This window comes from Bipolaris maydis, assembly GCF_028858645.1.
Source record: "Bipolaris maydis strain C4 unplaced genomic scaffold PSV08scaffold_12, whole genome shotgun sequence".
NCBI lineage: Eukaryota > Fungi > Ascomycota > Dothideomycetes > Pleosporales > Pleosporaceae > Bipolaris > Bipolaris maydis.
In genome coordinates this window covers 1,197,530-1,223,946 of record NW_027093868.1, presented here as the reverse complement: position 1 = coordinate 1,223,946, position 26,417 = coordinate 1,197,530, and the positions used below count along the sequence as shown (strand labels likewise).

Below are 26,417 nucleotides of genomic sequence, written 5' to 3'. Positions count from 1 at the left end.
CCAATCCACAATGTCTCTACTTCGATCAACCACGCTGCGCGTAGCTTCCAGGCTCCACCCATTGCGAAATGCAGTCCAAGTCCAGGGTCGGACGTATGCCAGCGCGCGGGACCTACCCGCCAAAATGAACACCAGCAACGTCCCATGGTACGTTCAACTGTACCCTTGATATGTCAAATCAATAACATGTTCCTGCAGGATGGCAGCCGCCGCTGTGGGTACCGCTGGGGGTCTTTATCTCGTGACAAAGCAAGACACATCCCACACCGACAGCAAGCAAGCAAAAGCGCAACACGCCAACGTGGGTGAAATCACCTACAAAAACGAGGGCAACACCACGCCGTCAAAGGGTCAGAAAAAAAAATCCCAAACGCTCCCCGCTGAACTGAAGCTGAGCAGATCAAGCAGATGATGACTTTGCACCCGGCACTCAAAACGGCAAAAGTGGCGAAAAACTGGGCCAGAAAAAGATAGAAGAGAAACCGGATTCTAGTCAGCCTGGTGCTGGTCGTCCTGACCCCGACGAAGAAGGCGGTCTTGTAGGCCACGCGCCGCGCGATTCCAAAAAGTCTGGAGACGCAGGTGCTGTGACGCCTGATTTATACGACAAGGTTCGTCTACTTGTACTTACCTCTCCTTCTGCCCTCCTCTGAAGAACCTAACCTCTTTCACTATCTCTTTTTCTCTCATTTTCGGGTGTCAAGATTGCTAATATGAACAACAGCCCGATCCCCGCGGCAAACCAACAAGCATAAACCACATGTCTGGCAAACAAGAGGGCCTCTCGAATGCAGATACGCATCATACATCGCAGGTCTCGCACCAGCCCGAGAAGAGTAAGAAGGGCGAGGGTGTGGCGGAGACGGCGAAGCTGAAGGGAACTGTTTCGACAGATCGGCCGGGGCCGGAGAATAAGGAGGAGAGGGGGAAGGCGAGGATGGATAAGAATGCTTAAGTGACGTGTTTGACAGTTCAAAGTTCTGTTGGAATTAAATGTACAATACAATTCGCAAAGAGCAATAAAACCATATTGAATGTTTTTCCTTGGTCATCTTTTCACCTTCTCTCTCATCCTCCCCTCTTCACTATCTTACAAATACACTTTCCCCCGACCCACCCTACACACAAGCAATCTCACTCCCCACCAAACCAATCCACCCCCCTAACCAACCGATCACACACATACCCCGTAACCAGCGCATAAGCCCCCTTGTGCAGCACATCAACCACCTGTTCGTTAATCGGCCAGCTCCACGGCACCGCGCTCGTCCCCGCCGCCAACTCCACACCCTGATCCATCATCATCCTTACCCCCGTGTGTACAAACGCCGCAAACGGGCCAATCACCCCGTAATACGACATTATCGCCCTTACGGGCCCGGCCAGGATGCCCATGCCGAAGTGGTGCACGTGGTTGAGCAGGTCGGTGTTGCGTTGGTAGAAGGAGGCGCTGACGCCCAGGTGGTTGCCGATTGTGCGGGCTGGAACGTAGGAGTTGGGGCGGTGGGTGATGAGTTGTTCGAGTTTGTTGGTGCCGGACATGCTGGGGGAGGTTTGGTTAGTTTTGTTGGGGGGGGGTTGCGGTTTGGGGATGGGAGCGTACACGAGGGCACCGAGGAAGCCGGCGGAGAGACCGATGGCGACAGCGCGGCCGAAACTGACTCTGGGGACGGAGGGGTAGAGGGATTTTGCGTCTGGGTAGGAGACGGTGCCTCCGGGGTGGTGGTATTGTGGCATTTTTTCTTTCTTTAGGTATGGGGGATGTTTGGGTGGTGTTTTGGAGATTGAGAATGGGATTTGTGGTGTGTGAGAGAAAGAGAGAAAGAGTTAGTGTGTTAGTGTGAGGTATTCGATCTTACGTCGCGTGGTGGTAATGGAAACCCGGGCGATTCTTTCATTTTGACGTCACGCGGTGAAATTGAGGGGGACTTGGAATGTTTGCGACTGAGTGCATCCCGCTGCTCCAGAATAGCTGTTCGATATTGGCTTCCGTCATAGGAGCGTCACGATGGACTTTATTGCACGGCTGGTTTATACTGGCAGACAAATGATGATAAAAAGGGTTCCATAGATACTACATAGAAAATCTGGAATCTCGTCTTGGAACAACAACACAGAAAACTATCATGGCGGAAAACATTGCAGCAAAGCAGGCCGAAAGGGTCCTTGGCCATAACCAGCAGAGTACAACAACACAAGCCGATATCTCTAACCCGGACCGCGATGGCCAGAAGTATGCGGATCCGTCTGGCGGGAAGATGAAAGCCCTCGTGTGGATGGGAAAGAATGACGTGCGTGTTCGTATGCACACCCCATCGAAAATCCCCATGATGCTTCAACTGATGATTCCTGCATAGAGGAGGTCAGCAAGCCCAAGCTCCTCGAGGACCATGACGTGCTTGTGCGAGTCACCGGCTCAACTGTTTGCGGAAGCGACGTGCATCTCCTGCACGGCGTCATTATCCAGACGGAAAAGGGCGATATCCTCGGCCACGAATTCTGCGGTGTCGTCGAGCAAGTCGGGTCTAAAGTTACCGAGCGCAAAGTTGGAGATCGCGTTGTGAATAGCTTCGTCGTCTCGTGCGGTGAGTGTAGGTTTTGCAAGCAGAATCTTACGACGGCTTGCGAGAAGACGAATGCATCTACTGTCCATCAGATGCTGTATGGCGAGAAGATGGGGGGTATATTTGGGTATTCGCATTTCGTCGGCGGATATGCAGGTGGTCAGGCGGAGTATGTGAGGGTGCCGCTTGGTGATCAGAATCTTCTGAAGTTGCCTGACAGTGTTCCTTTTGAGAAGGGTAAGTTGCTTAGTTGGGTTTGCGAGTGGACGATGCTGATCGAAACAAGGTCTTTATCTCTCTGACGTACTCCCAACATCGTATCACAGCGTGTGTGATACAGGCGTCTTTGAAGGCGACAGCGTTGCTATCTGGGGGCTTGGGCCTATCGGCCTCATGGCGTGTGTGTGGGCATTCAAGAAGGGCGCGAAGCGCGTTATTGGCATCGACAACAATTGGCGCACTGAATTTGCAAAGCAAAAGATCCCGGGGCTGGAGACTATTAACTATCAAGAGCTCAAGAAGCAGTCCATTCCTGCCAAGATTCATGAGATGGTCCCCGGAGGTGTCGATGCTTGCATCGAGGCAAGCGGCGGAGAGTATGCAAAGACTTGGACACACAAGCTTGAGTTGATGTCTGGAATGGAACAGGACACATCTGAGATGATTAACGAGTGCATTTACTCAACCAGGAAGTTTGGCCGAGTCGGTATTATTGGAGATTACGTTGGATGTAAGTTCTCAAATCATAGTTCGACAGTGGACTTGAACTCACTGTGCTACAGTTACGAACCACTTCAATATCGGCGCGGTTATGGAACGCGGTATACGACTAATTGGATGCGGACAGTGTCCTGTTCAGAAATGTACGAATCTTATGTCGAAGTGTCTGGGCTTATTTACTGACGTACAACAGATTGGAAGGAAATTCTCGAGATGCTGGAAAAGGGTGAGGTCGATCCAACGTTCATGGTAACCCATCGACTCAAGATCGAGGACATTGCAAAGGCATACTACCTACAGGAGAAGCGCCAGGATGGCTTACTCAAATGTTTCGTTGAAACGAAGTTCTCAGAGCCGCGGGCTCCTGGCACCCCAGAGCTCAAGGAACTTTAGCGAACTGGATTTCTAGATGTGTAGTGTTTTCTAATTTATCTTTCAGAATGACGATATAATAAATTCCATAGCTGCTTACCTGCATTTCTCACAATGGTGCATGTGTGATTGCGACGCCTTCTACTTACGAACAAATGACATGTCCCCTTTTAGATTTCCTCACTTCATTTGTTAAATGATGCATGATTTGCTTGCTCAAAATCAAAGTTGGAAACACCCTCTTCCACTGTGTTCTCTCTCCGTATCCGTCGCTCCTTGCTGTCTTCGCTTCGTCTACTCACAGCTTCGCCCCTACCTTTCCGATCATTCTCAATCACAGCCACCTTATCTTCTCACGACCGAATAACTCCCCAAGACGGGGCACTGGTTCGGCTTGGAGCTATACGGCATCTGCCAAGATATCATAGTCATCGGCAAAGGTCTTACATGCGGCTGCCTCCCTGCTGTAGCCGTGATTTACCGCAACGACATTTGGAAAACGGCATTCAACAATGTCAGCACTAAGACGATGCTGTCCGATGTCTCGCAGCATGACTATACTTGGTCTAGACATCCAGTCTGCTCTGCTGTTGCTCTCCGCGCACTCGATATCATCGACATGGAGATGGTCCAGCAAGTGCGTGGAACTGGTATTATGATTGAGATCGATGTCATTTCTGACATCGCAACGAATATGGAGCAAAAGGTACTTCTAGGATATGGTATTGTGCTAAGGGCGAGTACAAAAAAGCATTGCCTGCTTCTGATACCGCCTTAATCGATGACGGATGAGCAATTTAAAAAGGTCGCCGAGCCGCTGAGGAAGGGTTTGAGAAGTTTTGCTACACTGGACGAGAGCGCGATAAGCAAGAGCTGTCAACGTTGAGTCGTGGGTAGGCCTGGCTTTTGGGTTAGTCAGGGAGACACTGACACTTGCGTAAGGCGGGATGCCCGCCAGGTTTCATTGTGTAAAGTTTAGCATGTGATTGTGGTAATTAGCTAATGATGTCACATCTAGTGAAATCACCCTGGCCTGTCACCGGTCAAACCTACTTTTCGGCTCTAGGCCCTGAAATTCATACAACGTTTCTGTCATTTATTCCACTTAGCCTTAAATTATTTCCTTCTCATTTTATTAACAATTTTAGTGGAAGTCTCATGATCTGGACGCGGCCTATGCAACTGAATGTTTGCCTTCCGTGAACCTCCGATCGGCACTCGCTCTTGATTGGCTACTTCAGAGCCGCTCCGTCTGACGACATACGATCTCTCCACCGTCAACGGCAGATTCAATCGTTACCGTAATAATATATTTTGAACATGGACAAAAATCCTGATCCCTGCGACAACTGTACGCCATTGGTTGCACCGCGTACCATAGTTCACCACAATGAACTCTATTTGCTCGAGTGGGAAACCTTATTCGATAACTGAGTACCCCCCGAAATTGCAGAGTTGGGATACCCTCACCACCGTGATATTCCATCTGCGGAAATCACTGAACGAACTTCTATGTGGGTACCCCCAAAATAGCAGATGAAACCAATGTATTTACTCCCAATGTCGACTCAGTTTTGCGCTCTATCACCGCGGGCGGTAGTACAATATGAAACAAACGAGATAGTCCTTACTTACTGCATGCTTACTTGGCGAATACAAGGAAGGGTCATTTTCTATACATGGCTAAGGAAGCACACAACCTCTGGAAGGGCCGATATTCTCGCCCGAAGCCCGCCCAACGTACTTATAACATGAGCGGGGGTGAAAACTTGAATTACAACTTGAATTGCCTCAACGGCAGCTTCAGCTCAACCGTAAGACAACTACGTCAAAAACAACAACAACAACAACAACAGTCTCTATATACGATTTGAAGCTTGAGGTTAATACACCATCATGCTGTTCAAACGGATATGTCCAGTGGCTTTGCTAGCAGTTCTCACATCTTCCTCCACAGTCGAACGAGCTACGGTAGATACGCTACCTCTCCTGACTGCAATATCCCAAGATCCAGAACTTTCTACTTTCTATAGCCTTTTCAATAGTACAGGAGGTACTAGCGGTATTCCTGGTCCACCGTTCGAAGAGCGCTTCAATGTCCTCGCGGATGGACGGAAGTACACGGCTTTTGCGCCCGTTAACTCTGTAAGTAGTGACAGTGGCGTATCTTAAACCCGATGGATCACTGATCGACACAGGCATTTGAGACGCTGCAACCGGGACTAGCAGCAGCTTTGACAGCACCAGCATCCTATGTGCTCCTCGAAGCCATTCTGAGAACTCACATCGCAGAAGGACTGGTGACAACAGAGGACGTCCACAATTCGGAAAAGCCCGTTATAAGCATCGAAGGAATACCTCTCAAGTTTGCGACTGAGGGTAACACCATCACGATCAACAACCAAGCCAAATTAGTTTCTGCACAGGGTACTGCTGTTGGAAACGGAGTAATCTTCAAAATCACCTCAATAATTGACCCCTTGGTATCCATTTTCGGGACCGACGTAAACAAGAACGGATCTGCCATCGCATCCGCCAGACGCCGACAAGCCAAGAAAATCTTAGAGTACGAGCTGCGACCTTCGGGAACCATCGCATCAGCCCTATCTTCTTTGCCAGATATCTCGACTTACGTAGGTCTCTTGAACGCAACATCCCCGGCTTTCGTCAGCTTTCTAGATTCGTCTTTGCCTGCTGGCAAGTACATTTCCATCTTCGCTCCGAGCAACGCGGCTCTTGCGGCTGTCGGGCAAAGCGTCAAAGCTATTCAGCCAAGTAATCAGCCGTTTACTTCGTACTTGCTTGAGTATCCGTTCATAAATACGTCGTTGGTTGGTAGTGAAAAGTCGATTGTTGGGTTTCCGGCGGCTGTGATGAGAGATGGCAATGGGGCTGTTACGAGCGTGAATAATGCGGCTGTGAAGGGAGAGCCGAAGTGCGTGGGAAATGCGTGCGTTTATGTTATTGATAGGTGGTTGGATCCTGTTTTTGGGTTGTTTTAGAGAAATAACATACGTAAGTGTTTTTTTGGAGTTTGAATGGGCAGTCGGCGTTCTGGTTTTGGACATGCTCTTTGCTTTGAAGCTTTAGTTTGGAGATTGATTATGTGGTAAAATGTCTTTTATTTTTTTCTATTGTGTAATGCAACTTGGAATTGATTGGACAAATGATATGTATTCAATTGTAACGCGAAATTGATAAGATTATCGAAAAGCAGCTCAAGCAACTCTCATGTGTTCACTAAGATGAAATAGCAGGTAAACGAGTCGGCGTGGAAGTTTCTTGACTGGATCTTCTTTTGAAAATGACTCGACTCTTTGACTGACTCACATCAAGGGCAAAATATACGTTCTTACCGTGGACGCACCTCTATGTCACTGGTCAAGATATCTGCCAACTGAAAAATGCTGAGACGTGATCTTAACAGTCTCCATTCGGTGGCTGCCATGCGCACTAATACCTAAGTTGCACAAGCTTTGCAAATGGTACAGGGTATACATTGCTATAAGGAAAGGTATCGTGCTGCCTAGACCACCCCTATCATACCAACTCAGCCATTTCTCTGATCGCATCCGCTATCTGCTTCATCAGCTGTCTCCCCCGAGGGAAATCGTGTCCGAATTCGTGATGAATTTCCTCTACATCAAACTGGTCACACAGCTCAACCAAATGTTTTCCATGATGCGGGTCAGCGTGATCTTCCGCCGTGCTTCTCACATGGAGAGTCGGAATCTCAATCAATGCAGGCTGCAACTTGTTTCGTTCCCACCGACACAATCCATAAGTACCGTCGGTCAGAAAAGCAGTCCCATCTGACATCATTTTCCCTTGTAGTCTGCTCAAGAGTCCGAGCAATTTCTTATGATCCACCTGATCTTCCTCACTGACACCAGGCTTGTGTCGTAGTGCGCTAGGTCGAAGAAACATCTCTTTTGCCTGTTGAAATGTTTGCGATACGTCAACGTGACCATTCACTGTGTCGACATCGTCGACTTCGAAGACACGTAATGGCGATGCGCCGTTCACGAACACGGCGAAGCGGAATAGAGGCTCGACAGCTGATTCAGAACGAGCAGCTTCAATGAGGAGCTCAGCTGCTAGTGCTGCTCCGCCAGAGTAGGCGAAAACACCATCGAAGGGACCATGGCTTCGTATGATGTGGAGTAACTCTTCATGAGTTTGTATGATAGATTGGGGGTCGAAAGGGTTGTAGTATGTGTATAGAGGGAGCTTAGAAAAGTCGGATGTGTGTAGAGACCAGTTTCCTGTTACAAGCATCGAACGTGTTAGTCATGCTCTTCCAGGCAGTAGTTTCATATTTCTTACCTTCAGTGTGGCGGACGGTGCCTTGAACGAAGACCCACTCAAAATCTTCTAGTACTGCACGGATAGGAGCCGTTTGCATGCGGAAAATCTGGGTATGTAATTAGAACGAGCAAGGTTTGTAAAGGAGTTTAACATCCTGCTAACCTCATTGTTAGAGCCTCGTCCATGGAGGCAAAGAATCTTCATGGTTAATCACCTGATTACAGAAAAGTGAAGTAGTAGACTGTTTGATGAGATTAGTGAGACAAAGGGAAAACTGATTAACTCAGCAAGCTGAGCAATGTGTGAGTTAACTACTGAACAAGTTGAGCACTGTACAATCCGAGCGGCGGGATATCCCGTGGAAGTAAGCCCTCTCAGGTTGCGTGGAAATTTACCACGTACTTTTTAAACCCTGCTCGGCGATAATTCCTAAACATGGGAAAAGACTCCATTTGTGGCGTCAGGGGTGACAGTTAATTCAGCTTGGCCATCGACCAGGGCTGAGTCGAGATAAGGTGGGTTGTATGTCTTGGGGTTGCCTCCACTTGCGTCTTGCCAGCTTTGCCCTGCTCCCCCAGATTTTCATAGAGACTGATTCACAAAATGGACTCCTGGAGCCATATACTGTGCTTCTTTTGGGAAAGTCCTAGAGAAATGCGATAAGGAAGACCCAGTCATACAACCTTGTGAATAGAAGGACATCATAGCGAGGGCGAGCATGCGGACACCAACTTCAACGCACTTCATACATCACTATTCATGACCTAAAATACAGATAAAAACTTATTTCTAAACTCTAAGCTATCGCACAGTTGCATGATGTGCTGATGTGAACTAATGCTTGTTCCTTCAAACGAATAGCTTCTCTGGTTCAAGCTCTTTTAGAGGAAGAAAAAAAACATTCCGATCCCACCTCCGACACCAACGAAGGATTCAGATCCCTCCTAGGGTGTGGAGATAACTTGCTCAAGATATTGAGCAATGACCATTGACGCTAGCTTTGTGTGGTACACCGACAGTGAACGGACCTAACTATTTGGTGCACCTCTTCTTGTGGGCAGTCACAGAAATCGACACGTTCCTTATGTGAAAATTCTTGGCTTCATTTTTACTAGATATGATGAACACGTGCGTCTATAGTTACTGTGGAGCCATTTTACTAGGGTGTTAGCGGCAGCCAGGGGGAAAATAGCACCAATGACACACCGTTTATCACTAAAGCAGAGAAATGTCGCAAATGCCCCGAATATATTGTTACTCTTGGCTCCGCTTCAAGCGCCTGTATAGGCCCGAATCGAGCCCCACAACCGATACCTACCGTTTATGGGTCAATCGCGTGGTGGCGCATCCATGCCTGCACTGCTACTGCACCCCTCCCACACCAGCAATACTGAAACTGGAGACCCCAGTTTCTCCCCACCACAGCTGACGTCGTATAAGGTTCTGCCGACAGGACGAAATGACACCTGACCAACGGTCGGGCACCAAATACTTAGCCCCTCACAAGCTTGGACTGAGAGGTCGGCAGTAAAGAAGCATGAATGCCATGAAAACTTGGAAATGCTGGAGTGTTGTGGCGATACAATTCTGACTCAGCATCAACGTGAATGAAGCTATTCAACGTGGAATGCATAGAAGATAGTTTCTCTAGTATCAAAACCCAATTTTGTTCAAAAGGAATATCAGTTACCCGTCATTTTTGCAGAGAAATTTCAGTTGAGGTTTTTTTTTTCAGTTCCAGATTCTCGGCTTCTGGCGGACGCTTGCGGGAGGGGGGAGGGGCTTACCAGCAGGTAAATACAGCCGAATATTCCGCAAGGCATCAGGTGCTACTAACATAAACGGGAAACATTCCACAATCGTTTTCCCGGGGTATTTAGTAGGCGGCAGTCCGACTACTGGATAGCCTTTTCAGGGATCTTGCAAAATATATTACATAGAATACGTATACTCCCATATGTCGTAAACGTCACCTATTTGGCCGCATGTGCAACAACAAAACGCCAGGCTCTATTCCCAAATCTCCACATTCACGATGCCACAAGATTTACGACCTTGGTGGCAAACTGCCATCGGTTATCAAATATGGCCGGCGTCTTTCAAAGATTCGAACAGTGATGGCATAGGCGATCTCAATGGAGTTCTCAGCAAGCTCGACTACCTCCGATCACTGGAAGTCGATCTCATCTGGTTTTCTCCTGTCTATGATTCGCCCAACAGAGACATGGGATATGATGTCTCTGATTACGAATCCATTCACCCACAGTATGGCACCATTGCCGACATGGAAAACCTCATCAAAGAGGCCAAGAAACGTAACATCAAAATTGTCATGGATATGGTCACAAATCATTCGTCTGACCAACACCGCTGGTTCTTGGAGAGTTGCAAATCTCGGTCAGGGCCATATAGTGACTTTTACATCTGGCGGGATCCAAAATACGATAGCGAAGGTAACCGACAACCACCAAATAATTGGCGCACTGGGTCACGATATGGAAAAAGTACATGGAAGTACGTCGAAGCAAGAGATCAGTACTATTTCTGCTTTGGAACTACTTATCAGCCTAACTTGAATTGGTTCTGCGACGATTTGAGACGCGCAATATACGACAGCGCGGTGAAATTTTGGTTGGACAGAGGTGTCGATGGGTTCAGGATGGATTTGGTCGGGTTATACTGGAAAGATCCAACCTTTCCTGATGCAAAAGAAGTTTATCCTGGAGAGGCGCTGCAACCGCTTGACGGATCGCGGTGTTTGAATGGCGAAGAAGTGCATGTCTGGTTAAAGGAGTTGAAGGAAAGAATCACGCAAGACTTTGGACAGGACATCGTGTTGATTGGGGAGCTCCCCTCGACTGACCGGGAGACATTCCTACGATACATATCTCCTGAATCGAGAGAACTAGAGATGGCTCTCGATACAGACATCTTCATCGTGGGAAATGAATGGACAGATGGTCTGTACGAGCTCAAAAAGCCAGAGCTACCGCTATTCAAAGATGCCGTCCTGAAGACGCAGAGCCTTCTTGACGATGGAGGCTGGCCTACTGCATTCCTCGAGAATCATGATTTCGCTCGCAGTGTATCCCGTTTTGGGCCAGGTGAGGGGACCTATCGCGAAGCTGCCGCAAGGATGCTTGCTCTCATGGCTGCAACACTTTCCGGAACCTTTTTCATCTACCAGGGTCAAGAAATTGGAATGACCAACGTCCCATCACATTGGAGGCGAGATGACTTCAAAGATAACGCCGACCTCGAACACATCGAAGATATTGATCCAATCAAAGACGCTGAGGCGGTGGAGAAATCCGTTGATGCGCTTACCACATGGGGGCGAGATAATGGAAGAACGCCAGTCCAGTGGTCAGACAAAGATCATGCCGGGTTTAGCGACGTGAAACCCTGGATTAGGGTCATCGACAACTACACTTACATAAACGTCGAAGAGCAACTTGGAAACCCGAACAGCATACGTTCTTTCTGGGTAAAGATGATGAAGATGAGGAAAGAGATGTATGATGTGTTAGCCTGCGGGCATTTTCGTCTCGTTGACAGGGACAACCTCAGTGTGTTCTCGTATACGAAAACAAGTGCTGATGGAAAGACCGAGATGCTAGTGGTATTGAACTTTTCGAGCGAGGAGGCTCGGGCTCCGAGGCAAATCGGGAAAGATCTAATGCATCTCGTTTGCACGACAGCTGCGATGTCGACGAAGACTAGCTTAGATGAAGTCACATTGCAGCCATGGGAGGGTCGCTTGTATCGACTGGCACCAAAGTTGTAGTGTTAGGGTAGTCTCATTCAACAAACTGACCATGCAAAGTGCAGCCTATAGAACACGCGATCATTCTACTAGACTAGTAGTGAGCGCTTCGTCCGTCCGAACATATCCCGGAAGTCAGGAATAGAACGCTAATATATATTAATCAATCGCATGAACATGCCATGTGCGATGATACGCTTCCGAGTTGACTACTATCCGAAACCTTAAAAGGAAACTACTACATCGGGTGCATTATCCGACTTCAAGCATTTTTTGCAAGGATCTGAATGGCTTAATGCCAACAAAGCTCGAAAGCCTAGTCTCATGTAGTACGTACGTCACAAAAACTAGCTCGCGTGCCTACAAGGGTCTCATGTATACCATTCGGGGAATGATCGAATGGTCCCGAGGTATTCGTATAGCTGTTCGGCCCGACTGGTAGTGGAGCCGGTAAAAGACGTTTCCTCCACACGTGAGCTACTCATAGCACCTAGTAGCGTCTTTGAGTCAGTACGCTGCATTAGACTCGCAAAAGCTCCGGGGATGCCATTCATCCCGTTTTTCTTGTCCCCATAATGTGCTCTCTTTTCGGCGGCAGCTGCGGAGCATTCAATCCCCAAGCAGACTGCTGCATCAAAATACAACTCAGCCAAGAGAATTCAGTATGTCGCCACTGAAGTAGTCGTTTTGAAAAAAAGATCCGTCTGGCCACGTCAGTCGAAGGTCGCTATTGTTACTGGGACCTGAAGCATCATTTTTCTGAGCTTTATCGGAAGCCAATAGAGGGTTCTCTTCGATTCATCATGAACAGCGTTTTGAATTTTCCAGAACTAGTCGGGGCCACCACGATCGCTAATTGGTATTGCTGCTTTCCATGAACGTCGACGGGCCGATGCATCTCGTGCACGCTTTGCATAACACCCTTTTTGTCATAGCTATCGGGCGATTGTATTGTCAACATTTGCCAAACAGCCTCGATGCGACGGGCTGCTTGTGGCGCCGCCTACACTGCTTTCAAGCACGCTCTGCTTGATTTGTCCCAACACACAGTGTGGATGTACGCTAGAAGTGATTTAAAGTGTAGTACAGTGCTTCTTAGGCTGACAAGTGGCACCACTTTCATCAAAATCAACTGGTAGGGAGATGGATTGAAGTGTGAGCGATGTCGGATATACGGAAACCGTTTGCTCAGTGTTTTAAGCCACCAAAATTTCAGATCCGTTGCAAAACCAGCATGTCTCTTTCCCATAAGGCTCCTGTCGCAACACCTATAGGCCCGCCTAAAACCATATACCACATGAGCCTCGTGCAAAATGACCCTAACGCCTCCTGTGGCTCGACCGCACTGCGAGCTTCAGCGTACAAGGCGACTGCCCAAACTGCGGAACTGAGTCCTCCAACTATACCGTCCCATTGAAGAAGCCATTTTCCTCCCTCAAAAGCATTTTTGCACTTCAAGTTGCTCCATGGAGAAGGTGGTATGAATATACTGGAAAGCTGGAGATTCTTGTAGCTAGACGGACGTGCTTTGCGGATCCGATGCAATGCACGGATGGTCAAGGAGACAAGGATCGGACCCCAAACTGAGATGACAGCCATGGTGAAGGCTAGAACGTAAACTGGCCTGACTGTGGATAATGAGGTCTTGGAATCTTCGTCTTCAAATCTGCCCATCGATCCTGTATGGGTCCATAATGTCACCAGCAGAGCATGGACCAAACTAATGTAAAGATGCCACTGCTGATAGAACGATGCGAGCGTGTGTTGTGTGTTAAGATTATAAATGGTCACTCCAGGCAGCGCCATGAGAGATATTGGCAGGATATAACCTAATAAGAAGCTCCAGGGAATCGCATGGACGTGGATGGCATCAATCATCAGACTTTCTTCTGTGGTCGCCGGAACTGCAACGATTAATCTGATTGCCAGGTAAAGAGAAGTAAATATAGCGTGTGACTGATTGAAGATGAAGAGTCCCGGGATTGCGATCCTGCAATGATTAGCACAGCATATTAAGGACCAGGTGCATACTCTTTCTCCTTACCAAGACATCAGTCGGCTTCGACTGTACTCCCTGAAACTCTCCAATACAATCAGAATCCACGAAGGACCCCATGATAGATCAAACCAGAAGCCTACAAGATTCACATCTAGCTCTGAGTAATCTTCACAAGAGAGTAAAAGGAACGTCGCAACCGCATTGAGTTGAAGATCGATCCGTGGGAAACGGCCGCCAGTGGTCAAATTACGTAGAGGTTTTCCTGCCGGGGTGGACTTATTCGTGATTATGCGCTCCAGGTGTCCTAACAATCCATTGGACGTCGCGAAGAGGTGTAACGATTTGAAGCCGAGAACGGCGAGAAGCATGCAAAATATTGCCGCAATAAATTGCATGTTTGAGCCAAGCGACGAATGGCGATCGGAGAAATAACATCCAGATAATAACTTAATATGTATTCTGGGGTTCGCGAAGCTCCTTATATGAGAGGTTTACCGCGGCAACACGGAATAAATACCAGTGCACGTCACGTGGGTAGATCGTCAACTTCACTTATGTAGAGAAGCAAGGGTAAGGCTGGGCAATCCGTTGACCCTGCATTTGTTATCCAGCTGCTTCCGGCACTACAGATTGTACCTGGTCAGCGGTTCAGCTAGGCTTGCCGGAAAGGCGCGTCTTACGGACATCTGGACTCCACTTTTTTAACTTTGATAATGCGGAACATCAATGTTGTAAACTTGTCGTCCAAAATCCTATTGCAAAAAGCTGTTCAAAATTTTCCTTCTATTCTCAATTTTGTGAGAAAGAACACATGACAATTTTGTCAATCTATCATGGTACTGAACAAAGTATGTAATAAAATTAAAACGATCGGGATGGGAAATTTCTAGATCTTCTCTCTTCGCTTTATCCAGACTGGAACGTCCTTCTTTGGTGCCATGACACCAATACTTCTGGAATTGAATTCCCACTGATTCTCCGAGAGAGTTTCTTCAAATTTCATGTCGAGCATCTCCAGCAAAACACTCACAACGCCAACAATCTCCATCTCCGCCACAAATCTCCCCGAACACAAACTTGTGCCCCCTCCGAAGGGGCGCATTACCATATTCTGCCGTTTCAATGCCTCTTCATCTACATCTAGCCATCGATCTGGTTGGAACTTCTTTGCTTCTGGGAATTCCACACCAGAATGCATTAAATGTACTGGCATCAAAATGACAGACCCTGCTCGAAGAAGATAACCTTCGAGGGTGGTTTCCCGTGTTATAACTCGTGCGGCTGCAGATATGGTTCCTAGACGCAATGCTTCCAGCCAGAGAGATTGAACAAACGGGTTTTTGATGAGAGCTGGGAGATCAAAATGAGGCGTTGAAGCCGAGCCTGAGAGGATTGAGGGAGAAAGCAAGAAAGGTGTGGCGGCGTCACGGTACTCGGCAAGACGAGACGGGTTGCATGCAGCACAGTATGCAAACCAAGTGGCCATTGGAGCAGCGTTGGTTACGATCCTGTTTCGATCTTTAGCACTTTATCCAGCCTGAGGATAGCTTCCATATACTTACACAAAAAGAAAGCTTGCTTGCAAGCATGCCCTTCCTCTTTTCGTAAAGCCAGATTGCCTGCCCAGTACGTCCCTCTCCCAATTCATACGGAGACCCCATTTCTCACACCACACATTATCAGTGTCTTCCCACTCATCGTTTCCAGCAGCATCTAGCCAGCGCTCAAATGCTTGGAACATCCTCTCACGTGCTCTGTGGGTCTTGGGCTGTAATTTGAATGCCAAATTCGATCGCACACCAATGTATGTGGCATCATCAAATCTTCTCCAGTCATCCCACATATTGGGCCAGAATTGTATCAAATGAGGACCAAAAAATGTCTGTACACTGGTCTCAAAGATGATTTTCCTAAGAAATGGGTACAAGCTCTTTTTCTGCCACTTGTCGTTCGAAAGATCGATATTTGACTCCAGAACAGTAGGCAGCACCGACATGTAGATTTTCATAATGTCATGCAGGCGCTTCCCCGAAAGATTACGTGTCCAAATATTGTGGTTTTCGGTAAGGAATTTTCCATCTTTTCCTTCTGCTGTCGATGAGACGAATTTGGGTCGATCCGGAGGTGGAAGATCAACAGCATTTTCCATCATGCTTGCCATGACGGGCTCAAAAGTGAACAACCGAGAGCGACTGAAGACATAGCTGACAGATTCAGGAGAGTAAAAAACATAAAACTTTGTCCCAGCTAGTAGGAGAGTGAAGGGTTTCCCTGAGAAGTATTCTCGGCCACGTTCATAAAGACTCGCCGGGTCTAGAAGGAATGCAGGCAGGTGCTGGAAGTATGGAATCCAGTAAGGCAGTAAAGGTGGCTCAGATCCTTCGTGTCCTGATCTTTGGAAGCTGTAGATGTAGGAGACGGAGTAGGTGAAAAGGATTGTCGCCACGATCGGTCCTATGATGAGAGAAAGTAACCAAGGTAAATCTTTCAAAAGTTGCCAATGGATTTCGAGGACCATAATGTTAATATAGTTGTGTGAACTATGTGAGATGTTAGGAGGTTGCTCTATGGGCTGATTTTACCGCTCCCAAAAAATTCCTCTAGAGACTCATTTGTGTCCCTTTACTCTCAAATCATGCTCTCATCTCTGAGATGTAGGTTGGACAAGAGGTACAACAGCCGGCCCGTTTTTTCCCAACAATGCGGGAGGATTGATACTTGTTAGGGTTTTGGTTTTCGGTTTCCATTTTGATCTCATTTTGGGTTTAGAGCTTCAACAGGGGAGTTTTAGCTAGCGTCACGGCTAGTCCTATCTGGTATAGGATAGAAAACGGACAGGCTGTTTAATTAGAGCGCTATTTCATAGCCACGTAAATGTCTAGATCTAGTACACTAACTTAGTGAAAGGGCGGTATCGAAATCTAGCTCCGGGTCTAGGGGCTTAGCTAATAGAAAACGGCGCTGAGCCGAGCAGGCCCTTGAACAAGATGCGGAGGATAGGTCATTTGGCGCTATCAACTAGGTATGTGTGTAGAATTTGCCAACGGATACCCTGGACAGAACTGATCAGCTGTTGCGTAACCATGCAGGGTTTTTTTTTGGAAATCGGACCGCACGGCCAAATTTGAAGTGGAGTGCAGCGACCTGGGATAAGTTTTGCAGTAGCGCCTATGCACGCAGGGGCCTGTTACATCTCCTTTGAGCTGTTCCTAATAAAGTTGTAGGATTAAAATTCTGGCGATCTTAAAAATCGTTCACAAAAGCAAACACTTAGAACATCTCCGATATCGCTTCTGTAGTTCAGATGTATTCCACCAAAGAGGGAACTATCAAATTTAATGACCCAATTGTTTTTCTTCCGGGCATAACTTTCTGAGCCCAGTCATGTATTCTACCGTTGAGCATGTTAGTGATGCTATGCTAGAATGCGCTATCCTCCGCGCATTCTTGGCTAAATTTTGATATGCCCCTCTATCCAATTAATTCACCCGCTAAGGCTTCAGCTTACCTCCCTAGCGCTGTCATACCAGCAAAACAGAGGTTAGAATACGAAATAAGACATACCCTGGACGACTCCCATCACCGGACCCAGTCCCCTACTTTTCTCGGCTGTACTGAAGAGCTTACATCGAGTCATTGTATAGGCTTCAAGGATGTAGATATTCGGAGGTGATCTTCGATTGGACTGTGTTAGATCGGTTAATATAGTAATTGGTGGTAACGGCGGATACTATGAAAATCAAGCATGTATCAAAGCTAGGAGAATGGACAGTTTTGGAAAGTTTAGCGTGTAAGCTCTTTTATAAACAACATTCCAATGCATCAAGTGCGCCATTTCTTCACTTCAAGATACTATATCCAAAATGCCTGTGTCATTTGTTGAGCCTGCTTCAGCAGCAGAGCCTTTAGCCATTGTTGGCCTTGCAACCCGCTTCCCGCAAGAAGCTTATAACACAGAACAGCTATGGCAGTTTTTACTGGCGAAGCGATGTGCTCATACACCAATTCCCGAAGGCCGAATGGGCCCAGGACATTACCATCCTGATCCTGAACATGGCGGCACACATGCTGTCGCAGGTACGATACACATAATCCGTATATCGATGAGCACCAATAGCTGACCAATGTATTTTGCATTTCCCAGGGGGTCACTTTCTTGCTGAAGACCCAGCATACTTCGACTCTTCCTTTTTTGGAATCACAAAAGGCGAAGCCATGTCACTGGATCCTCAACAACGCGTGGTACTGGAAAATGTGTACCTTGCTCTTGAAAACAGCGGTTTTACATTGGAGCAAGTCGCAGGATCCAATACTTCAGTTTACGTTTCTGGCTTCAACCACGACCACCTTGCCATCCTGAACAGCGATCCAGAGACAACGCTGAGACATCGGGTTACTGGCCTTACCAACTCAATGCACAGCAATCGTGTCTCGTGGTTTTTCGACCTAAAAGGGCCAAGTGTGACTATCGATACAGCGTGCTCTAGCTCCATGGCTGCTTTACATCTTGGTAGCCAAAGTCTACGAACGGGGGAGAGCGATATGTCTATAATTACTGGAGTAACAATTCTCAATTACCCTGGTTAGTCACAGCTACGATAACTTTGTTTCATAATCACTAACCATCATGTCTTCTTGAAGGGGATGTTAATGGGATGTCGCATCAAGGTTTCCTCAGTCCTGATGGTCGATGTTTCAGTTTCGACCACCGCGCCAATGGCTTTGCTCGTGGAGAAGGAGCAGGCACGGTAATTGTGAAGCGTCTCAGCGATGCCCTTCGCAATGGTGATACTATCCGAGCAGTCGTTCGTGGCACAGGTATCAACCAAGATGGCCGTACTCCAGGCTTAACTCTTCCCAGTAGCGACGCACAAGAAAGATTGATAAGAACCACATACGCATCTGCCGGGCTAAACTTTGACGACACCACATTAGTAGAAGCACATGGTACTGGCACAAAACAAGGAGATGCGATTGAAGCCCGCGGAATTGCACAGGCATTCAAATCGAGACGAAAAGATAAACCGCTTTATCTAGGTTCGGTAAAAGCGAGTGTAGGCCACTTGGAAGGTGCCGCTGGTGTTGCAGGGTATGTCATCTCCCAACGGACCTCTCCTTAAATCAAAATTAGCAGAAAGAACACAGCTAACCATTTCATGAATAGAATAATCAAAAGTGTGCTGGCACTAGAGAATGGCGTCATTCCGCCACAAGCCAATTTCGAAAAGGCAAACCCCAAGATTCCCTTCCAGAAATGGAATCTTTCTATTGCCGATAAGGCTGTTCCATGGCCTACACAAGGTCTCCGCCGAGTGTCAATCAACTCTTTCGGTGTAGGAGGAACTAATGCACATGCTATCCTGGATGATGCTTACCACTACCTGAGAGATCATGAGCTAACTGGAAATCACCGTACGGCAATTGAGGCACCTTCCATGGAGAAGATTGATTCTTTGAGCCGGGCTGCGGAAGCTCTTATAGCCCCTTCTGAGCAGCTCAGCGAAACCCAACACTTGAATGGAGACGATAGTGCTCCAAAACAGAATGGGACCCACACACCATCGAAAACCAACGGTCATGCTCACGCTGGGAATGGTGTTGACAAAGGCCATAGTCTGAGAAGTTGGATATCGGCTGAAAACATACCAGAACCTCCTCAACTCATTGGACTCTCTGCGTTTGACGAAGCAGGTGTGTCAAGGAATGCCGAAACACAGCTTGATTTCTTCAAATCCCATTCCACATACCCACCATCCTTCTTGAACGACTATTCTCACACTTTGAATCGGCGTTCTCAGTTCAGCTGGCGCAGTTTTTTCCTTGCTGGAGACACCTCCGATATGGTGGAGGTCCTTCCAACTGTTCACACAAAAGCTATCCGAGCCCGCGGACCCATATCTATCGCGTACGTCTTCACGGGCCAAGGAGCTCAGTATGCAGAGATGAGCCGAGAACTTTTCGTGTATCCCGTGTTCCGTGAGAGCATAACGCAAGCAAGTCAGTTCTTTACATCTTTGGGCGCAACCTGGTCTCTTCTCGACGAACTGTCCAATGCCAAAGAACAAAGCAATGTCAATGAGCCTTGGTTATCGCAGCCTGCTTGCACAGCGGTGCAGGTGGCATTGGTAGATCTGCTACGGTCATGGGACGTGAAGCCATCAAGAGCTGTAGGACACAGCTCCGGAGAGATAGCTGCAGCTTACGTTTCCGGAAAGCTGACTCGTGAGTCTGCGTGGCGTGTAGCATACTACCGAGGAGTAGTCTCTGCGAAACAAAGTGAACAAAAGGGCACGATGCTGGCTGTTGGTTTGTCTGAACAAGATGCCCGGCCATATGTGGACGCTTTGGCTAAGAAAGGGGTCCTAGTGGTCGCCTGCAGCAACAGTCCGAGAAACTGTACCATCTCGGGAGATGAGCATCTGGTCTTGGAACTGCACGACCTGCTGCAAGAGAAGGAGATCTTTGTGAGAAAGCTGGCTATCCAAAAAGCGTACCACTCGCCGCACATGGATCATGTTGCGAAAGAGTATGCCGCACTTTTAGATGGTATATCACCGGACAAATCCATCCCACCGAACACCGTGGAAATGGTTTCAACGGTGACCGGAACTTTCGTTACTGAAGAACTACTCGATGCTGAATACTGGGTCAAAAATTTGGTTTCCCCAGTTCAGTTTTCGGATGGGTTGACAGCAACATGTTTCCGTTCCGCACAAAAAGGTCAGGTTTCACTCCGAGTTGATGCTCAGGGAGGCAATCACTTCGCGGATGTCGTATTGGAACTTGGTCCTCACGGCGCTCTTCAAAGTGCTATTAAGGATATCCTTGCTACTCAGCCCAGTGGATCCAGTATAACCTTATTCCCTGTTTTGAATAGATCCAAACCTGGGCCTGAGACGCTGCTGACTGCACTGGGACATATCTGGTCTCGCGGATATCCAATTAGCCTTCAAAAGGTTAACGAAAGCACCCAGTCTGTACCAAATGCCCTGCTGACTGATATACCTGGCTACACTTTCAACCACTCTCAACTCCTCTGGTACGAAAGCCGTCTCAGTCGTAACTACCGGTTGCGCAAAGCGCCTCGTCATGACCTCTTCGGTGCACCAGTACCAGACTGGAACAAAGAGCGCCCTCAATGGAGAAACGTCCTCCGACTGAACGAACAGCCCTGGCTGCGTGATCATATTGTCACAAACTCCCATGTCTATCCAGGTGTTGGTTACCTCATCATGGCTATCGAAGCGATCCAGCAAATCGCCGACGAAGGTCTCGAAATCACTTCCTTCCGCCTGAGAGACATTTCGATCAAACGCGCAATGATTGTTCCGGATAGTAAAGACGGACTGGAAGTTATGCTTTCGATGAACCGAGTGGATGAGTCTAGCATAACTGTCTCGAACACATGGCGCCGATTCCAGATTTCATCTTACAATCCTGCTGGCGATGACTGGATTGAGCACTGTACAGGATATATCGCTGTGGAATATGCTACAACTACTGGTCCTGTTGACGATGGGCTAGAAGCTCGAGAGGAGTCAGCTAGGAGACGCCGAGAATTACAAGATGCTGAGCACAGATGTCAGGCAACGTTTGACATGTTCCGTGCGTATGAGAATATGGCAACAGTAGGACTCCAATTTGGACCATTGTTCCGCAATGGATCAGACACCAGGGGTACTGGTGATCAAGGCGGAGCAGTTATCGGGCGTGTGACAGTGCCAGATATTGCGGCGTCAATGCCCAAGCAGCACGCCTCGCCACATCTGATACATCCTGCTACATTCGACAGCATGATTCATTTTGCTCTTGCCGCTATCATGGATCTCTTCGGTGCCACAAGCCTCGAAAACCCAGCAGTTCCAACATTCATCAAAGATGTTTGGCTATCAGCAGAGTTAAGCCCGCTGCCCGGCCACAAGTATAAAGTACATGGTCGAACTGAGCGAGTTGCTTTTGAGAAGTATGACAACGACGTACTTGTTTGGGACGAAGCAACCGGTGATGCTAGGATTTCAGTCACTGGTATTCGCGCCACACCGCTCGACTCTGCCGAACAACGAGCGGCAACTAGCAGAGAGTTGTGTCACGAAGTCAAGTGGCCCGTTTATCTCGAGACAATTTCTCAAGCAGACTTGATTCCAGAGGAACGTCCCGTGGGATCGGACAGCCTAACAGCCGAATGGGTACACCGGTTGCAACTAGCCACTCTCTGCCTTGTCCACGACGCGCTGGACGAGTATCGAAAAGCCCCCAAGGCTCTCCAAGGCCATCTTCAGAATTACTTCAACTGGCTAGAGCAACTTGAACACTGGACTAAAGAAGACAAAATCTCATCAGTACCACGCTCCGACTTCGAAGCCATTCGTCACAACGATGCCGCCAAAACCAACATCTACACCCAAATCCAAGCCTACAAAGCCGAAGGCCGTTTAGCCTACCGCATGGGCTCAAACATCGTTTCCGTCCTCCGCGGCGAAACTGACCCCCTCCAACTCATGTTCGGCCAAGACGACATCCTCGACCAAGTCTACGCCGACCTCGTGCGCCTCGGCGACCTCCCCGAGCTCCTCTCTAAATACCTGCACATCCTCGGTGAAAACCGCACCAATCTACGCGTTCTCGAAGTTGGCGCTGGAACCGGTTCTTCCACCGAAGCCGTAATCCGGAACCTGGCCCCAGTATCTGACGATGGCCGGCTGTTACAATCCAGCGTACTGCAGTACACATATACGGATATCTCGTCCGCCTTTTTCGACAAGGCGCGCGAGAAGTTCAAGGCGTGGCAGTCGATTTTCGAGTACAAAGTCTTGCATGCAGAGAAGGATGTTGAGAGCCAGGGGTTCCAGGCTGGAACTTATGACGTTGTTGTGGCACAGAATGTTATTCATGCGACTGAGGATTTACATTCTACGCTATCGAACTTGAGAAAGCTTCTTAAACCTGGTGGAAGAATTCTGATTCAAGAAGGTATGAGGCAGGATTACTTTTGGTCAGCGCTGGCATTTGGGCAGCTGAGTGGTTGGTGGCTTTCGAAAGAGGAGACGAGGAAGTGGAGTCCGTTTGCATCAAAGGACCAGTGGGCGACACTGTTGAGTGGAGCTGGGTTTGATGGTGTCGAGTTGGAGTTGAAGGATGCTCAGATTGATGTGTCGCATACGCAGAGCATTCTTGTCTCGCGTGCTGTTGAGCAGAACAGGGTCTTGGAAGTGCAAAAGGACAAGGTAGTTATCTTTGTTCCCGAAGCATTGGACAAGAGTTTGGTCTCGGGGCTGCAGAAGGAGTTGCAAAAGACACTTCAGAGAGAAAGTGTCTCCATCGCTGCAATCCGCGAGCTGAAAGATCAAGATCTAAGTCAGACTCTATGCGTCTCACTCCTGGAGCTAGACACCCCTGTTCTCTCAACCCTGACTTCAGAAGAGTACGAGGGTGTTCGAAAGGTACTAACCGAATGTCACGCCCTTCTCTGGGTCACAGGTGACATGTTAGAAACCCCTGAAAACAGCATGGCCCTCGGTCTCATCCGCACCGTACGATGGGAACGAGATCTCGATGACGCAAACCTTGTTACCCTGTCCATCGCAAACCCCCAGCCTAACACTGCCAATCTCATCGAATGCATCAGCAAGCTCGTCAACCTTCAATTCACTGATCCCATTTCCAAAGAAGAAAAGCAAGGCGAATACCTCTTCAAAGCCGGATCCTACTTCACCAGCCGCTTGCACTCAAGCACCACCGGAAACCACTTCCTCGCCTCCCAATTCAGCACTCCTCAGCCCGTTCCAACAGCCTGGAAAGAAGCTGGCAGGCCAGTCAAGCTATCTTCTGCTTCCCCTGGCCAGCTCGATCGCCTCCAATGGGTCACCGACCCCGTCTACACTACACCCCTAGACCCCACACACGTAGAGATCGAAATCAAAGCCATGGGCCTCAACTTCCGCGACTTGATGATCGCCATGGGCGAACACATGGCTTACAGCATCGGGTGCGAAGCCGCGGGTGTCATTTCCCGCGTCGGCTCGCAAGTCACTGATGTCGCAGTTGGAGACCGCGTCACGTACATTACTGGCCTGGATCATGTCGGTTGTTTTCACACATTTGGGCGGGTGGACCAGTCGGTTGTGACGAAGATTCCTGACTCGCTGAGCTTCAGCGATGCGGCTGGGTTGCCGGCTGTGTATGTTACGGTGCTGTATGCGCTGAGAGATGTGGCGAGGTTGGCGAAGGGAGAGAAGGTTTTGATTCATGCTGCGGCGGGAGGCGTGGGACAGGCGGCGATTAATTACGCGAAGAGTGTCGGAGCGGAGATTTTTGCTACTTGTTCGACGCCTGAGAAGAGAGCTGTGAGTTGCGATTTATTTGCACGGAGGGGATTGTTTACTGACTTGGGATTAGCTGCTCGTGCAAAACTACGGTATCCCGGAAGATCACATTTTCTCGAGTCGAGACTTGAGTTTCGCAAAGGGCATTCGACGAGTAACTGGCGGGTATGGAGTGGATGTTGTACTCAACTCACTCGCTGGCGATGTAAGTGCACGAAATACAGCGAACACTTGTTGATCATTTTGACTGACATACCTTCACAGGCTTTGCGATGCTCCTGGGAACTTCTCGCACCTTTCGGGCGCTTCATTGAGATCGGAAAGAAGGATATCCAAGCCAATTCCAGGATCGAACTGCGACCTCTTCTGCGAGGCACTTCCATAACTTGCGTCGACTTGGTTACAATGATGAAGTGTCGGCCACAACTAGTCAAGCAGCTCACTGATGATACAGTACGCCTATGGAGCGAAGGCGTTGTCAAAACCGCACAACCAACAACTGTCTCCCCACTTTCGAAGCTGGTTGAAGGCTTCCAGACTCTACAATCTGGTCGTGGGACTGGTAAGATGGTGTTCGTCCCACACGGTGACGATATTGTCCCGATCGTGCCGGAGCAGCAAACCCCATTGTACTTCAAGTCAGACGCAACATATGTACTGAGTGGTGGACTGGGAGGATTGGGACGAAGTATTGCAAGATGGATGGTGAACAGGGGTGCTCGCAATCTGTTGTTCCTATCGCGCAGTGGCAAGATCACTCCGGCCGTTGCGGAGATGGAAAAGCAATTGGTCGAGCAAAAGTGTCAAGTACGCATCGAGAAATGCGACGTCACTGATTCAGCCGACCTTGAGAGAGTCCTTAAGGAATGCGAGTCTTCCCTGCCTCCCATCAAGGGTGTCATTCAGGGAGCTATGCAACTATCAGTAAGTCTATCACCAACCTACCACTACAGTGGAAAAGGACTCCACTAACTCTCCTCTCTAGGACTCCATTTTCGAAAATATGACCTACGAAAACTACATGTCCGCCGTAAACCCCAAAGTTCTCGGCTCTTGGAACCTCCACAAACACCTCCCCAAGGACCTCGACCACTTCGTCCTCCTCTCCTCCGCAACCGGCATTCTTGGAAACCGCGGACAGGCCAACTATGCCGCGGGCAATACCTACCAAGACGCTCTAGCAGCACATCGCCGCTCGCAAGGTCTCACGGCCTCCACAATCGACGTCGGCGCCATCCTCTCCGTCGGCTACGTCGCCGAGAACTCCTCGCGCGTCGCCATCAACAAAGGCGTCAGCGTCGAACTCGAGCAAATCCGCGAAGAAGAACTGCACGCGATTCTCGAATACAGCATTGATCCACGCCAAAACCCTCCCGCGCAAATTGTGACGGGTCTGGCTAACAGAGATAAATACCGCCACAAGGGAATGCCGACGCCGTCATTCATGAGTTTCCCGCTTTTCGCACATCTAAACAGTGAGACATTGACTGGAGCTGCGTCATCTGAGAGCACTGAGATTCCTGTCGAGGCTTTACTTGCTCAATCGAAGACATTGGATGAAGCAGCTGATATCATTACAACAGCGGTCAAGGGCAAGCTGGCGAGTTTGTTGTCGGTAGCAGCGGCGGATATCGATGAAGACAAGTCGATAAGCGCAAATGGCATCGATTCGCTGGTGGCTATAGAGTTCAGGACGTTCCTTGCGAGGGAAGTCAAGGCGGATGTGCCCATGTTGGATGTTATGGGGACTTCGACGATCAAGGTATTGTGTAGGAAGATTGCTACGTTGAGTCGCGCGGTGGATGTGAAGCAAGATGAAAAGGGTGGCGAATAGGGTTACAGACTGGTTGTTAGATTTTGATTCGGTTTCAGTACAAATGCCTCCCAAAGCGTTGCAGCAGTTAATAGACGTCTCAATCGCTCTTCACGTCCAAATCACACTATCAGTATTTTTTTTGTTACAGTGATTGCTACATAACGGCCCAATAGACGTTAGTCGACTCGGTGTAGGTTAACTTAAGTAGGATGAGCTGTACTGAATCATGTTTGCTCTTCATTAAAAAAATTTGTGACGTCAAATTAGACAGAGCACCCATTTCGGTTTGATCATTTCCAGAATTGTCACAATACAAGTCGCATACCAAATACATTGGCCCAATGGTGATCCATATGCGCATGCGAAAGCAATTTGGAGAGGGGGGGGGGGGGGGGGGGGGTTGTTTTCCTAGCAAAAACCTGAAGGTTAGGAGATACTTCAAGAACAACAACACACGTCACGAGCAGATAACAACGAGCAAAAGATGACCACACAATGGTTACGCGGAACATTCACCCTAGTGAAGCCTCCATTGTATACGTGGTCGTAG

General features: G+C 48.5%; 9 protein-coding genes across 9 annotated transcripts; 5 read left to right on the top strand and 4 right to left on the bottom strand.

The window, feature by feature from the left end:
* Positions 1-10: 10 nt before the first annotated feature.
* On the top strand, positions 11-955 carry PSV08DRAFT_354774 (uncharacterized protein; the record flags this gene model as incomplete). The annotated part of the gene is made up of 4 exons (XM_066092881.1): positions 11-147; positions 199-350; positions 400-611; positions 725-955. 4 exons carry the CDS (start codon positions 11-13, stop codon positions 953-955), a joined length of 732 nt encoding a protein of 243 aa, XP_065948622.1.
* Positions 956-1,134: 179 nt separating this feature from the next.
* Positions 1,135-1,795, bottom strand: PSV08DRAFT_379561 (uncharacterized protein; the record flags this gene model as incomplete). Its single annotated transcript, XM_014224230.2, has 2 exons — positions 1,604-1,795; positions 1,135-1,543 (listed from the first exon to the last, which is right to left on the bottom strand). The coding sequence occupies exons 1-2, from the start codon at positions 1,735-1,737 to the stop codon at positions 1,135-1,137; spliced, it is 543 nt and encodes a 180-aa protein (XP_014079705.1). The 5' UTR covers positions 1,738-1,795.
* A 331-nt stretch (positions 1,796-2,126) lies between these two features.
* PSV08DRAFT_373401 (chaperonin 10-like protein) lies at positions 2,127-3,677 on the top strand (the record flags this gene model as incomplete). The annotated part of the gene is made up of 5 exons (XM_014224231.1): positions 2,127-2,301; positions 2,358-2,801; positions 2,851-3,294; positions 3,347-3,427; positions 3,478-3,677. The coding sequence occupies 5 exons, from the start codon at positions 2,127-2,129 to the stop codon at positions 3,675-3,677; spliced, it is 1,344 nt and encodes a 447-aa protein (XP_014079706.1).
* A 1,875-nt stretch (positions 3,678-5,552) lies between these two features.
* Positions 5,553-6,658, top strand: PSV08DRAFT_364908 (FAS1 domain-containing protein; the record flags this gene model as incomplete). Its single annotated transcript, XM_014224233.1, has 2 exons — positions 5,553-5,801; positions 5,855-6,658. 2 exons carry the CDS (start codon positions 5,553-5,555, stop codon positions 6,656-6,658), a joined length of 1,053 nt encoding a protein of 350 aa, XP_014079708.1.
* A 538-nt stretch (positions 6,659-7,196) lies between these two features.
* On the bottom strand, positions 7,197-8,168 carry PSV08DRAFT_354770 (serine hydrolase FSH; the record flags this gene model as incomplete). The annotated part of the gene is made up of 3 exons (XM_066092880.1): positions 7,197-7,921; positions 7,983-8,070; positions 8,127-8,168. The coding sequence occupies 3 exons, from the start codon at positions 8,166-8,168 to the stop codon at positions 7,197-7,199; spliced, it is 855 nt and encodes a 284-aa protein (XP_065948621.1).
* A 1,831-nt stretch (positions 8,169-9,999) lies between these two features.
* Positions 10,000-11,751, top strand: PSV08DRAFT_186266 (glycoside hydrolase; the record flags this gene model as incomplete). Its single annotated transcript, XM_014224235.1, has 1 exon — positions 10,000-11,751. One exon carries the CDS (start codon positions 10,000-10,002, stop codon positions 11,749-11,751), a length of 1,752 nt encoding a protein of 583 aa, XP_014079710.1.
* Positions 11,752-12,895: 1,144 nt separating this feature from the next.
* Positions 12,896-14,212, bottom strand: PSV08DRAFT_364907 (uncharacterized protein). The gene is made up of 2 exons (XM_014224236.2): positions 13,775-14,212; positions 12,896-13,720 (listed from the first exon to the last, which is right to left on the bottom strand). The coding sequence occupies exons 1-2, from the start codon at positions 14,122-14,124 to the stop codon at positions 12,943-12,945; spliced, it is 1,128 nt and encodes a 375-aa protein (XP_014079711.1). The 5' UTR covers positions 14,125-14,212; the 3' UTR covers positions 12,896-12,942.
* Positions 14,213-14,615: 403 nt separating this feature from the next.
* PSV08DRAFT_364906 (cytochrome P450) lies at positions 14,616-16,415 on the bottom strand (the record flags this gene model as incomplete). Its single annotated transcript, XM_014224237.1, has 2 exons — positions 15,292-16,415; positions 14,616-15,237 (listed from the first exon to the last, which is right to left on the bottom strand). The coding sequence occupies exons 1-2, from the start codon at positions 16,245-16,247 to the stop codon at positions 14,616-14,618; spliced, it is 1,578 nt and encodes a 525-aa protein (XP_014079712.1). The 5' UTR covers positions 16,248-16,415.
* A 1,177-nt stretch (positions 16,416-17,592) lies between these two features.
* On the top strand, positions 17,593-25,885 carry PSV08DRAFT_186312 (uncharacterized protein; the record flags this gene model as incomplete). The annotated part of the gene is made up of 5 exons (XM_014224238.2): positions 17,593-17,806; positions 17,874-18,311; positions 18,371-18,818; positions 18,894-24,975; positions 25,037-25,885. 5 exons carry the CDS (start codon positions 17,593-17,595, stop codon positions 25,883-25,885), a joined length of 8,031 nt encoding a protein of 2,676 aa, XP_014079713.1.
* Positions 25,886-26,417: the final 532 nt, after the last annotated feature.